A 15,123-nucleotide genomic window follows, 5' to 3' on the forward strand; every position below is an offset into this window, starting at 1 on the left:
ACCAATTGAGTTTGTCTGTGATGTGTATGCCGAGGAACTTAAAAGTTGCTACCCTCTCCACTACTGTTCCATCGATGTGGATAGGGGGGTGTTCCCTCTGCTGTTTCCTGAAGTCCACAATCATCTCCTTAGTTTTGTTGACGTTGAGTGTGAGGTTATTTTCCTGACACCACACTCCGAGGGCCCTCACCTCCTCCCTGTAGGCAATCTCGTCGTTGTTGGTAATCAAGCCTACCACTGTTGTGTCGTCCGCAAACTTGATGATTGAGTTGGAGGCGTGCGTGGTGGCACGCAGTCGTGGGTGAACAGGGAGTACAGGAGAGGGCTCAGAACGCACCCTTGTGGGGCCCCAGTGTTGAGGATCAGCGGGGAGGAGATGTTGTTGCCTACCCTCACCACCTGGGGGCGGCCCGTCAGGAAGTTCAGTACCCAGTTGCACAGGGCGGGGTCGAGACCCAGGGTCTCGAGCTTGATGACGAGCTTGGAGGGTACTATGGTGTTGAATGCCGAGCTGTAGTCGATGAACAGCATTCTCACATAGGTATTCCTCTTGTCCAGATGGGTTAGGGCAGTGTGCAGTGTGGTTGAGATTGCATCGTCTGTGGACCTATTTGGGCGGTAAGCAAATTGGAGTGGGTCTAGGGTGTCAGGTAGGGTGGAGGTGATATGGTCCTTGACTAGTCTCTCAAAGCACTTCATGATGACGGATGTGAGTGCTACGTGGTGGTAGTCGTTTAGCTCAGTTACCTTAGCTTTCTTGGGAACAGGAACAATGGTGGCCCTCTTGAAGCATGTGGCAACAGCAGACTGGTATAGGGATTGATTGAATATGTCCGTAAACACACCGGCCAGCTGGTCTGCGCATGCTCTGAGGGCGCGGCTGGGGATGCCGTCTGGGCCTGCAGCCTTGCGAGGGTTAACACGTTTAAATGTCTTACTCACCTCGGCTGCAGTGAAGGAGAGACCGCATGTTTTCGTTGCAGGCCGTGTCAGTGGCACTGTATTGTCCTCAAAGCGGGCAAAAAGTTATTTAGTCTGCCTGGGAGCAAGACATCCTGGTCCGTGACTGGGCTGGATTTCTTCCTGTAGTCCGTGATTGACTGTAGACCCTGCCACATGCCTCTTGTGTCTGAGCCGTTGAATTGAGATTCTACTTTGTCTCTGTACTGACGCTTAGCTTGTTTGATAGCCTTGCGGAGGGAATAGCTGCACTGTTTGTATTCGGTCATGTTACCAGACACTTTGCCCTGATTAAAAGCAGTGGTTCGCGCTTTCAGTTTCACACGAATGCTGCCATCAATCCACGGTTTCTGGTTAGGGAATGTTTTAATCGTTGCTATGGGAACGACATCTTCAACGCACGTTCTAATGAACTCGCACACCGAATCAGCGTATTCGTCAATATTGTTATCTGACGCAATACAAAACATGTCCCAGTCCACGTGATGGAGGCAGTCTTGGAGTGTGGAGTCAGCTTGGTCAGACCAGCGTTGGACAGACCTCAGCGTGGGAGCCTTTAGTTTCTGTCTGTAGGCAGGGATCAACAAAATGGAGTCGTGGTCAGCTTTTCCGAAAGGGGGGCGGGGCAGGGCCTTATATGCGTCGCGGAAGTTAGAGTAACAATGATCCAAGGTCTTTCCACCCCTGGTTGCGCAATCGATATGCTGATAAAATTTAGGGAGTCTTGTTTTCAGATTAGCCTTGTTAAAATCCCCAGCTACAATGAATGCAGCCTCCGGATAAATCATTTCCAGTTTGCAGAGAGTTAAATAAAGTTCGTTCAGAGCCATCGATGTGTCAGCTTGCGGGGAGATATATACGGCTGTGATTATAATCGAAGAGAATTCTCTTGGTAGATAATGCGGTCTACATTTGATTGTGAGGAATTCTAAATCAGGTGAACAGAAGGATTTGAGTTCCTGTATGTTTCTTTCATCACACCATGTCACGTTAGCCATAAGGCGTACGCCCCCGCCCCTCTTCTTACCAGAAAGATGTTCGTTTCTGTCGGCGCGATGCGTGGAGAAACCCGTTGGCTGCGCCGCCTCGGATAGCGTCTCTCCAGTGAGCCATGTTTCCGTGAAGCAAAGAACGTTACAGTCTCTGATGTCCCTCTGGAATGCTACCCTTGCTCGGATTTCATCAACCTTGTTGTCAAGAGACTGGACATTGGCAAGAAGAATGCTAGGGAGTGGTGCACGGTGTGCCCATCTCCGGTATCTGACCAGAAGACCGCCTCGTTTCCCTCTTTTTCGGAGTCGTTTTTTGGGTCGCTGCATGGAATCCACTCCGTTGTCCTGTTTGTAAGGCAGAACACAGGATCCGCGTCCCGAAAAACATATTCTTGGTCGTACTGATGGTGAGTTGACGCTGATCTTATATTCAGTAGTTCTTCTCGACTGTATGTAATGAAACCTAAGATGACCTGGGGTACTAATGTAAGAAATAACACGTAAAAAAACAAAAAACTGCATAGTTTCCTAGGAACGCGAAGCGAGGCGGCCATCTCTGTCGGCGCCGGAAGTATCAACGTTGACCGATGCTATAAAACCCATGTTGACCCATACTATAGAACCAACATTGACCCATACTATAGAACCAACATTGACCCATACTATAGAACCCATGTTGACCCATACTATAGAACCAACATTGACCCATACTATAGAACCAACATTGACCCATACTATAGAACCCATGTTGACCTGTACTATAGAACCCATGTTGACCATATTATAGAACCCATAATGACCCATACTGTAGAACCCATGTTGACCCATACTACAGAACCATTGTTTGGCACTTTGGGATGTTTCACACCAACCAAAACACCTCTTTGGTGGTCATATTAGGAAGCTGTAGTCCTCTCTCTACTAGAGGTCGACCGATTAATCAGAATTGCCGATTAATTAGGGCCGATTTCAAGTTTTCATAACAATCGGAAATCGGTATATATATATATTTTTTTTCTTTATTTAATATTTATTTAACTAGGCAAGTCAGTTAAGAACACATTCTTATTTTCAATTTTCACTTTGTCAGCTCGGGGGATCCAATCTTGCAACCTTAACTAGTCCAACGCAATAATGACCTGCCTCTTTCTCATTGCACTCCACAAGGAGGCTGCCTGTTATGCGAATGCAGTAAGCCAAGATAAGTTGCTAGCTAGCATTAAACGTATCTTATAAAAACAATCATAATCACTAATTAACTACACATGGTTGATGATATTACTAGATATTATCTAGCGTGTCCTGCGTTGCATATAATCTGACTGAGCATACAAGTATCTGACTGAGCGGTAGGCAGAAGCAGGCGCGTAAACATTAATTCAAACAGCACATTTGTGCGTTTTGCCAGCAGCTTTTCGTTGTGCGTCAAGCATTGCGCTGTTCATAACTCCCGAGATGAGGCTTGTGTAACCGAAGTGAAATGGCTAGCTAGTTAGCGCGCGCTAATTGTCGTTGTGTTGCTGGTTCGAGCCCAGGGAGGAGCGAGGAGAGGGATGGAAGCTATATTGTTACACTGGCAATACTAAAGTGCCTATAAGAACATTCAATAGTTAAAGGTTAATGAAATACAGATGGTATAGAGGGAAATAGTCCTATAATTCCTATAATAACTACAACCTAAAACTTCTTACCTGGGAATATTGAAGACTCATGTTAAAAGGAACCACCAGCTTTCATATGTTCTCATGTTCTGAGCAAGGAACTGAAACGTTAGCTTTCTTACATGGCACATATTTTACATGGAACATATTGCACTTTTACTTTCTTCTCCAACACTTTGTTTTTGCATCATTTAAACCAAATGGAACATGCTTCATTATTTACTTGAGGCTAAATTGATTTTATTGATGTATTATATTAAGTTAAAATAAGTGTTCATTCAGTATTGTTGTAATTGTCATTATTACAAATTTTTTAAATGGCCGATTAATCGGTATCAGCTGTTATGGTCCTCCAATAATCGGTATCGGTGTTGAAAAATCATAATCGGTCGACCTCTACTCTCTACCATCTGACTCAGTTAAGCTTTAAAAGATTGTAGACCTCCACAAGTCTGGTTCATCCTGGGGAGCAATTTCCAAATGCCTGAAGGTACCACGTTCATCTGTACAAACAATAGTACGCAAGTATAAACACCATGGGACCAGGCAGACGTCATACCGCTCATCAATCCCAGAACAACAGCAAAGGACCTTGTGAAGATGCTGGAAGAAACAGTTAGAAAAGTATCTATAACCACAGTTAAACAAGTCCTATATTGACATAACCTGAAAGGCCGCTCAGCAAGGAAGAAGCCACTGCTCCAAAAACGCCATAAAAAAGCCAGACTACTGTTTGCAACTACACATAGGGACAAATATTGTACTTTTTGGAGAAATGTCCTCTAGTCTGATGAAACAAAAATAGAACTGTTTGGCCATAATGACCATCGTTATGTTTTGAGGAAAAATGGGGAGGCTTGCAAGCTGAAGAACACCATCCCAACCGTGAAGCACGGGGGTGGCAGCATCATGTTGTGGGGGTGCTTTGCTGCAGGAGGGACTGGTGCACTTCACAAAATAGATGGCATCATGAGGGAGGAACAGTCAAAGTATTGGAGAGGCCATCACAAAGCCCTGACCTCAATCCCATAGAACATTTGTGGGCAGAACTGAAAAAGCATGTGCGAGCAAGGAGGGCTACAAACCTGACTCAGTAACACCAGCTCTGTCAGGAGGAATGGGCCAAAATTCACCCAACTTATTGTGGGAAGCTTGTGGAAGGCTACCCGAAACGTTTGACCCAAGTTAAACAATTTCAAGACAATTCTACCAAATACTAATTGAGTGTATGTAAACTTCTGACCCACTGGGAATGTGATGAAAGAAATAAAAGCTGAAATAAATCATTCTCTCTACTATTATTCTGTTATTTCACATTCTTAAAATCAAGTGGTGATCCTAACTGAGCTAAGACAGGGCATTTTTACTAGGATTAAATGTCAAGAATTGTGAAAAACTGAGTTTAAATGTTTGACTTCAACAGTACCGTAGAGAGCTATTTATAACCTGTCAGAAATGTCCAGATCTACTAGCCTATTTCAGCTAACTTTTTTTAAATTAAGGTTTTTAGCCCATATTGTTGTAATTTTTTTCTCACTCAAATATCACATGAATACAAATTAGAAATGGCAAAATGTATAGAATTGCAAGAAAATGTGCTTAAAATTGCAAAATGTTCTTTGCAACCCATGACAGAATGTGTAGAATAGCAGGAAATAAACTTTAAACCTGCAACATATTCTCTCCACCAACAAGAGGGGTGTGAACAGTTTGTGTCATGAACAGTGCCCATAGACATAGACGTGGTATGTGCGCATGCGCAGAGGGGTGGCACGGGATGTTTCCCAATGCTGGAAGGCGGTCCCCGAGTGAAAAGGTTTGGGAACCCCTTGGTTAAGCAATCCTTGCATTCACATACCCCTATAGTTCTTTCATGTTATAAACTGAAGCTAGCAAAGTCTACTTCCCTCTCAGACTAGCGGTGAGTTTCCAAAACATTGGTAGTACTAAGATCCCATTTCGTCCATTGCCTAACAAAGGACTTAAGACAACCTTAGTGCTACAAATGTTTTGGAAACTCAACCAAGATTAGCTCATGATGCTCATCTGAATGGTGACCTAACATGTTCTATCTCTCCATGCTCCTCTTTGTGTCCCAGGTATGAGAGGGATCTGAAGCCCAGCAGCAGCTCTCCCTCTATGGAGGAGGACGAGGGCTTCAGTGACTGGACCCAGCGGCTGGAGAGACGCAGGCAGCAGGCCCAGCGCATGGAGGAGCTCAGTCAGGCCACAGAGGAGCAGGACCAGAGGCCCCTGAATGGTGCCGCAAAGCCCCCCACACCACATACCCTCTCTGGCTCAGCCACCCCCACCACATCCACCTCTCGCCAGCAGAGACACAAGGCAGAAGTGGAGGATGAAGAGGAGAAGAAGTGGGGAAGAAAGGAAAGTGAGAGGAAAGGGAGGGAGCAAGAGGAGGAGGTGGTTAGAGAAGAGAGGGAAAGAGAAGAGGAGGCAGAGAAACAGAGGCAGGAGCAGATCAGAGTGCTGAAGAAGAGAGAGGAGGACCAAAGATCTGATGCTGGGGAGAAGGTACTCTTTAGCTTTACTGATTTAAAAAATATATTTCTATTATAGGCAAATATGTGATTAATTAAGAACATTTCAATTATGAATATGATTATTCAAAAATGTATGTCGTTGAAGTAGTCAACTTTGGAGATGTTAAATGTTCTTTGCAACTCCAGGTGAAAGAGAAGCGCAAAGAGGTGAAGGTCTCATACACATCCAAAGTCGTCCTCCATACAGAGGCAAAGCATGGCAATGTCAACGGAGACACAGCTGGGGAGAAAGTGACATCATACATGGTCAAAACCAAATTAAGGGCTCCCAGGTAAATAATGGCGTATTATGGTATATGGATGTGTCTCACCAGACCTGCTTCCAAATTCAGTTACATGGCAAGCAAATCACGTCACAATTCACATTGTAACTCCTAGATGTTTCACATTCTAAACCATCAGGATGGTGAAAACTATTAGGAGATGGAGACATCTCTTCAAATACTCCTCCTCTATACAGTGGGGCAAAAAAAGTATTTAGTCAGCCACCAATTGTGCAAGTTCTCCCACTTAAAAAGATAAGAGAGGCCTGTAATTTTCATCATAGGTACACTTCAACTATGACAGACAAAATGAGGGGAAAAAATCCAGAAAATCACATTGTAGGATTTTTAATGAATTTATTTGCAAATTATGGTGGAAAATAAGTATTTGGTCAATAACAAAAGTTTATCTCAATACTGTTATATACCCTTTGTTTGCAATGACAGAGGTCAAACGTTTTCTGTAAGTCTTCACAAGGTTTTCACACACTGTTGCTGGTATTTTGGCCCATTCCTCCATGCAGATCTCCTCTAGAGCAGTAATGTTTTGGGGCTGTTGCTGGGCAACACGGACTTTCAACTCCCTCCAAAGATTTTCTATGGGGTTGAGATCTGGAGACTGCCTAAGCCACTCCAGGACCTTGAAATGCTTCTTACGAAGCCACTCCTTCGCTGCCCGGGCGGTGTGTTTGGGATCATTGTCATGCTGAAAGACCCAGCCACATTTCATCTTCAATGCCCTTGCTGATGGTAGGCTTTGTTACTTTTGTCCCAGCTCTCTGCAGGTCATTCACTAGGTCCCCTCGTGTGGTTCTGGGATTTTTGCTCACTGTTCTTGTGATCATTTTGACCCCACGGTGTGAGATCTTGCGTGGAGCCCCAGATCGAGGGAGATTATCAGTGGTCTTGTATGTCTTCCATTTCCTAATAATTGCTCCCACAGTTGATATCTTCAAACCACGCTGCTTACCTATTGCAGATTCAGTCTTCCCAGCCTGGTGCAGGTCTACAATTTTGTTTCTGGTGTCTTTTGACAGCTCTTTGGTCTTGGCCATAGTGGAGTTTGGAGTGTGACTGTTTGAGGTTGTGGACAGGTGTCTTTTATTCTGATAACAAGTTCAAACAGGTGCCATTAATACAGGTAACAAGTGGAGGACATAGGAGCCTCTTAAAAAGAAGAAGTTACATGTCTGTGAGAGCCAGAAATCATGCTTGTTTGTAGGTGACCAAATACTTATTTTCCACCATAATTTGCAAATAAATGAATTCTCATTTTATTCTCATTTTGTCTGTCATAGTTGAAGTGTACCTATGATGAAAATTACAGGCCTCTCTCATCTTTTTAAGTGGGAGAACTTGCACAATTGGTGGCTGACTAAATACTTTTTTGCCCCACTGTATATCCACCTTTGTTCCTCCATGCAGTCATCCTCCATCTCCCTCCATCTCTCCCAGGGCAGTGGTACAAATGGCAGCTGCAGAGGCTGAGGAGGAGGCCATCTTGGAGACAGAGGCCAAGCTGGAGAAGATCCGACGGAGCCATGCGGAGAAGGAAATCCAGGAGCTTGAGCAGCTCAAACACAAGCAGGCTGAGGCCGAGCAGGAGCTAGAGGAGCTGAAGAGGAGGAGGGAGGAGAGACGCCAGGTCAGGAAGGAGGAGGAGCGCAGGAGCAGAGAGGAGGAGCAACAGCGTCTAGCCAAAGAGGAGGTGATGGTCAAATACTTTGTAGACATATTATGATGCCCACGGCCTTAAGATACACACACAGAAATAGATTAAATTGTGATGGGCATTCCGAGTCTTTTCATTGTGCCGGATCATTTGGCTCAGTTCACCTAAAAGAGCCCTTCATTTAGCTCCCAAATGGCTATTTGTTCAGTAGTGCTTAAAAATGTACTCAGAAGCATGAAAAAGTAGGGAATTGTGAATGTAAACCGTAAAATCTGCCTACCATTATGTCCGATCATGAAATGTGAGTTCAAATTAATTTTTACCTGACCAAATTATTAGATCGCCTGCCAATAAAATGACAATCATTTTTTAAAGTACTGCAAAAATGTGCATGGACCTGAATGAGGTGCTCTCCCACTATCTATTGTTCCTGTAGTGAGAATGTCCTTCAGGGAATATTTTTTACAAGTTATCTATAGTTAATCGTTGTCTGGCTCTTTCACCGATTTAATTTCTGAAGTCCACCAAAAGATCTGTTTAAAAAGAGTTGTTCATTCACAAATGACCCATCACTATGTTAAACACATACATCGCACATGCAAAAGGAGCTAAGCAGCTATTATTATTTTATGTGTTATTTTTTATTGAACCTTTATTTAAACTAGGCAAGTAGGTTAAAGAACAAATTCTTATTTGCAATGGCCTACCAAAGGCAAAAGGCCGCCTGCGGGGATGGGGGCTGGGATTAAAAATACAAATAAATTGTAAAGCCTACGGCCATAAGATATACAGCAGCTGAATGTAGCACTCACTAAATGAGCCACCCCTTTGCCTTATAAGCTCTCCAACAGGAGTCTATTATACATTATAATGTAGCTATTTTCACATGTGGTACACTCTTAGAAAAAAAGGTGCTATCTAGAACCTAAAAGGGTTTTCAGGCTGTCCCTGTAGGACAACCTTTTGAATAACCCTGATTGGTTCCTTGTAGAACCCTTTTAGTTCCAGGTAAATCCCTTTCAGGTTCTATTGGGAAACCTTTCCACAGAAGGTTCTACACTGAACACAAAAGGGGTACCTGAAACGATAAAGGGTTCTACCTGGAACCAAACCATTTTCTCCTATGTGGACAGCCGAAGAAACCCTTTTGGAACCCTTTTAACTAAGTGTAGACAATTGTCTTCTCTTCTTGGGCAATACCGAACCATTGTGTCTTGTACAGGAGGAGAAGAGGAGGATGAAGGAGGACATAGAGAGGAGGAGGATGGAGGCAGCAGAGCGGATGAAGAGCCTCAGTACCTCCAGCGTAGACGGAGATGAGATGTTTAGCTCGCTCAGTCCCAAAGGCTCCATCTACAAGGTAGCTAACTTGTCTGTCTCCTCTGTCCATGTAGCCACGGTTTGTCGTCATTGCCCATGGTCATCTATGCCAAGTACGGTTCTTATGATATGATAATGATACCTTTGTTTTCAGCATTTCCCCCCCAAAATAAATAGCTCAAAAATACTAAAATGTGACTTTATACCATCTTTACAGCCATTGTGTTCAGTTTAAGCCTGTAAGTTGCATGTGTGTGTTTTAATTGTCAGAATTTGCCACAGTCTCCACCACAATGCTTGTAGTGTGATCAGGTCACACACATTTACATATGGGTTTGCGATCACTGGGTGTGTTTGTGTGTGTGTGTGAGATGTGCAGCTTTGAAGTCGATCAGTATTCACTGTTTTGTGTCAATACCACCAGGTCCCTGTCTGTGTGATGTTAATTTGCTCTGACAGCATGTCTCTACATACATACTATGTCATAGTTTTTCAGCCCAAGGCCAAACGGTCACTGTGACAGCCTGTGTTTACACTGTTCTGTGTTAATGTCCTTAACTCCTTCCACCTCGCTCTGTAAAAAGTAGGGTAGTAAGTCATTCACTTAGTTAATATACAGATATTCTGTATACAGATTAGAGGTCGACCGATTAATCGGAATGGCCGATTAATTAGGGCCGATTTCAAGTTTTCATAACAATCGGAAATCGGTATTTTTGGACGCCGATTTTGCCGAATTAAAAAAAATATATTTTTTTTAATTCGGCAAAATCGGCGTCCAAAAATGACGGCCTAGGAACGGTGGGTTAACTGCCTTGTTCGGGGGCAGAACAACAGATTTTTACCTTGTCAACTCTGGGATTCAATCTTGCAACCTTACGGTTAACTAGTCCAATGCTCTAACGACCTGCCTCTCATTGCACTCCATGAGGAGCCTGCCTGTTACGCGAATGCAGTTGAAGCCAAGGTAAGTTGCTAGCCAGCATTAAACTTATCTTATAAAAAACAATTAATCAATCATAATCACTAGTTATAACTACACATGGTTGATATTACTAGTTTATCTAGCGTGTCCTGCGTTGCATATAATTGATGCAACGCTGGGGGATGATTTAACAAAAGTGCATTTGCGAAAAAAGCACAATCGTTGCACGACTGTATATATTGTATATATTGTTAAACCTGCATATTTAGCTAAAATAAATCCAGGTTAGCAGGCAATATTAACCAGGTTAAATTGTGTCACTTCTCTTGCGTTCGTTGCACGCAGAGTCAGGATATATGCAACTGTTTGGGCCGCTTGGCTCATTAATAATTATTATTACGTTTGTAATTAAGTCTATGATTTGATATTTGATAGAGCAGTTTGACTGAGCGATGGTAGGCAGCAGCAGGCTCGCAAGCATTCATTCAAACAGCACTTTCTTGCATTTTGCCTACAGCTCTTCGCTAGCACAGCGTTGTTTATGACTTCAAGCCTATCAGCCTGATGGCTGGTGTAACCGATGTGAAATGGCTAGCTAGTTAGTGGGATACGCGCTAATAGCGTTTCAAACGTTATTCGCTCTGAGACTTGGAGTAGTTATTCCCCTTGCTCTGCAAGGGCCGCAGCTTTTGTGGAGCGATGGGTCACGATGCTTCGAGGATGGCTGTTGTCAATGTGTTCCCGGTTCGAGCCCAGGGAGGAGCGAGGAGAGGGATGGAAGCTATACTGTTACACTGGCAATACTAAAGTGCCTATAAGAACATCCAATAGTCAAAGGTTAATTAAATACAAATGGTATAGAGAGAAATAGTACAATAAATACTATATTAACTACAACCTAAAACCTCTTACCTAGGAATATTGAAGTCTCATGTTAAAAGGAACCACCAACTTTCATATGTTCTCATGTTCTGAGCAAGGAACTCAAACATTAGCTTTTTTACATGGCACTTATTGCACTTTTACTTCTCCAACACTTTGTTTTTGCATTATTTAAACCAAATTGAACATGTTTCATTATTTGAGGCTAAATTGATTTTTATTGATGTATTATATTAAGTTAAAATAAGTGTTCATTCAGTATTGTTGTAATTGTCATTATTACAAATACATGTTTTTTATATAAATGGGCCGATTAATCAGTATCGGCTTTTTTGGTCCTCCAATAATTGGTCATCCTCTAATACAGATACAGATAGACTGGCGGCAGGGAGCCTAGTGGTTAGATTGAATCCCCGAGCTGACAAAGTAAAAATCTGTCCTTCTGCCCCTGAGCAAGGCAGTTAACCCACTGTTCCCTGGTAGGCTGTCATTGTAAATAAGAATTTGTTATTTAACTGACTTGCCTAGTTAAATAAAGGCTAAATTAATTTTAAAACTAATAATAATTCAAAATGTGTTTCCATGGGTTCATTTGTTTGGATTTTAGCATTTACACTGCATGGCATGTTGTGAAGAGTTGAGTACAGTACTGTACTCCTGCTTCTTGTATCATTTCATTAGACTTGTTGCCTGTCAGATACATTCCACAGGATTTATAATCCACTTCGATCCCATTAGGATATGTAGCCTAATCACAGTTACTGGCTTTGTGTTCTGCCAGGAGATTCCAGTAAGGACCCTAGATAACCTTTTAGAGCTGGATGTCATTTCTAACACCCCAACCCTATGAGCTTGCTTTATGAGCCTGGCTCAACTCTGACTTTAATGTATCAGTCAGATCATTGAGATAGCTAATTACATTTTTACAACCAGATGCATATATCATGTAGCTCTCATCTGTCGTAAATGCACTCGCTGCATGTAACATTCAGTCTCCTTATTGTCTCCTTGACAGGCAGCAAGTTCAACTACTGATAATATTATGTTTCCATCCACTATCTCTTTAATATTACATTTCCATCCACTATCTCTTTAATATTACGTTTCCATCCACTATCTCTTTAATATTACGTTTCCATCCACTATCTCTTATTTTCACTTTCTAACCCGACTGTACAGGGCTATGTGTTGACTGGGTTGCTGTGGTGGTGTCCTTGGGCCTTGGTCCTTAGTGCTGTCATGAGATTCCCTCTGATTGTGTGTGTAATTTTAGAGAGAGAATGAATAGAGTTTGACAGGAGAAAATGCATGCTCTGTAAGTTGGGGTCGACATGTTGTGCTATTTGATTCAGGTTCGGGGCTGAACAGTGAACAGTAACATAAGGGATCCTTCTGTGTGGGAGGAACCAGAGCTTGGTGCTGGATCCTTTGAAGTATGACCTCTTTGGCAAGCAAGGGTAGAGGACAGGACATTATGACCCTGACTCAAACTAGAACCCCTCTCATACAAATATTAGTGTTTTGATTAATGATTAACCTAAGACTTGCAATCCCAAACACATTTTCTTTACTATGATTCAGTCTGTAATGCAGTAAATACACAGATTCAAGGTAAGGAATGGGTTTTGGAAGCCTTCCCACACCATGATTTCATGATAACTATGCCTGCAGTAAACCTTGGATTAAGGCAGAGTTAGCTTGAATCTCTCTCTGGTAATATAAATGGACAGATACAGGCAGATGGAGACAGTTGATAAAGACCAGTAGAACATTGCTCTGTTTGACTTGGAAGAGATCTTTACTGTGTCAGGCTAAATCCAGGGCTGTGATTAACATCACATTGATCATGAGAATCCCCAGTCTGACAATTCTAGAAGTCATGGAACACTTAACTGTTCTATTCTAATTCCAAAACAATCCCCTTCAACATCCTCTTCATATTTTTCAGATCACAGAGCGAACGGAATCCTTGAACCGATCCCTAAAGAAAAGGTGAGACATTTTCACAATGAATCTCTCTAAGCAAACAAACAAATTCCACACCCTATGTTGTTTAAATTGTACTCTCAGTTTCTTTCTAAATCTTGGTTGCAACTTGAAGTTTACCAAAGTCCCACTGGGCCCCCCTGAGGAAGCCTGGATGGAGAGGTGCTATCTATGGCAGAACAGCAGTTATGCCGGCTAAATGGCTGGTGTGTAAAAGTAAACATAGAAAAAGAGGGCCAGTGGTGACCTCTAAACCTCTCTCAGTGCATCACCTTTGTCAACCTGGGTGATTTATGGCTTGGTTAACTCTGACCAGATGTGGGGGCTGGAGCCTGGGCTGGCTGGGTTCTCTCTGATGGCTGGTGAGCTATATCTCTGGACTGTGGGACTGCTGTGTGGCTCCATGCAGTCTGACCACAGTAGTCAGTTATCAGTGGTAAAAAAGCTCTGAGCAGTTGGAGTAGTAGAGGCCAGGTCCGGGTTAAATGAATATGGAGAGTGTGAATGAAAACAGGGCGTAATAACGACTTTATCATCCAGGTGCAGGTTTGAGATCTGAAGAATTGAGTGTGACATGTTTTAGTCTAGGACGGAGGGAGAGTTTAGTGACATCACTAGTGACAGTCCTTTGATGTGGGTGTTACGCACCCGTGTTGATGTGTGTAAAAACACTATTAGACCAAATCAAAGCATTCTGGAGAAGAAGTTATGGGTGACAGACAGACGGCTTCCTTCGCCCCTTTACTTATAACAGCCTTCTCTCATGCAGTTAGAAAGCATGACGTCATTTAGCCAAGCCAATTTGAACGTCTTTGCAGAGCAAAAGATTTGTGGGCCGTTTATCATGTTAAAGCAATCGTGCCATGCCTAAAGAAGCTATTTAATTTTCAAACTAGCCAGCCCTATCAGGCTAATGGCTCATGCCTTTCATGGGAGTTCTCTTACTAATATAAATAGATTTGGGGGCCATTTTGAAATGCAGGGAATAAGCTCATCATTTGGACCCACCTATTTGTTTTTGTTATTAGCGTATATGTCTGACTTTAGCTCTGTGTAGTGGATTTTAGGCAGCTGGCTGGCTGGCTGGCTGGCTGGCTGGCTGGCTGTGTGTGTGTGTGTGTGTGTGTGTGTGTGTGTGTGTGTGTGTGTGTGTGTGTGTGTGTGTGTGTGTGTGTGTGTGTGTGTGTGTGTGTGTGTGTGTGTGTATAGGGGTCCTTCACACAGGGTCCCACTGTGGTCAGCGAACAAGCCTAATATTAGGCCTGATAGACAGTGTTGACAGAAGTCCCTGCAAGAGGCCATGCAATCCCATCCCCTGTCTAATTGCAGTGCAGATTCAAATGGCTCATTTTACCAAGGGGGTGTATCCCCACACTGGGCAAAAAATGAATTGAATCAACTTTGTTTCCACATCATTTCAGCCCATGACGTTGAATCAACGTGGAAAACTGACTGAATTTGAAAAAGTAATCGACGTGAGAGAATTTTGTCTGTTTTTCACCCAACTTTTAACCTAAATTCAAAAACATGGTGGAATTTTTTTGTTGATTTCACATTAAATTCATAGAAGTTGACAACTTAAACAGATGTAAATTAAAACTAGACATTGAACTGACATCTGTCCCCAGTAGACTATTTGAATAGGGGAGTGAAAGGATGATCCATGCTCACTTGCAGGCCTGTTGCCAGTCAGATGAGATAGTAAAACGTTATTGTTTTTCTTCCCCCAACCATTTGTCCTCCTGTGTTGTATTTCACTCTCCTCTGACTGAGCGTCTCTATTTTGGATACAGCAACAGCTTCAAGAAGACACAGCCCCCTGTTCTCCTCGCCAAGATCGATGACAGGCTGGAGCAATACACCACCGCCATCGAGGTTAGCTCCCACCTTGTTTCTGCCCC

The 15,123-nt window shown here is 43.0% G+C and overlaps 1 protein-coding gene across 7 annotated transcripts in view; it reads left to right on the forward strand.

The window, feature by feature from the left end:
• LOC112223636 (non-muscle caldesmon) overlaps nucleotides 1-15,123 on the forward strand; it is a 44,723-nt gene that overhangs the window by 18,485 nt on the left and 11,115 nt on the right. For 5 of the 7 annotated variants that reach the window (XR_006079034.1, XR_002949381.2, XR_006079048.1 and 2 more), the window contains exons 3-9: nucleotides 5,713-6,145; nucleotides 6,301-6,446; nucleotides 7,893-8,145; nucleotides 9,332-9,469; nucleotides 10,361-10,396; nucleotides 13,185-13,228; nucleotides 15,016-15,097. Coding sequence is in view for 4 of the 7 variants with exons in the window: in XM_024386769.2 (XP_024242537.1) it covers nucleotides 5,713-6,145; nucleotides 6,301-6,446; nucleotides 7,893-8,145; nucleotides 9,332-9,469; nucleotides 10,361-10,396; nucleotides 13,185-13,228; nucleotides 15,016-15,097 (1,132 nt within the window). In the remaining 3 variants the exon portion in view is untranslated. The remainder of the gene's footprint in view (nucleotides 1-5,712; nucleotides 6,146-6,300; nucleotides 6,447-7,892; nucleotides 8,146-9,331; nucleotides 9,470-10,360; nucleotides 10,397-13,184; nucleotides 13,229-15,015; nucleotides 15,098-15,123) is intronic. The other 2 variants (XM_024386937.2, XM_024387019.2) reach the window with 2 other exon arrangements.

Source organism: Oncorhynchus tshawytscha, linkage group LG01, assembly GCF_018296145.1.
Source record: "Oncorhynchus tshawytscha isolate Ot180627B linkage group LG01, Otsh_v2.0, whole genome shotgun sequence".
NCBI lineage: Eukaryota > Metazoa > Chordata > Actinopteri > Salmoniformes > Salmonidae > Oncorhynchus > Oncorhynchus tshawytscha.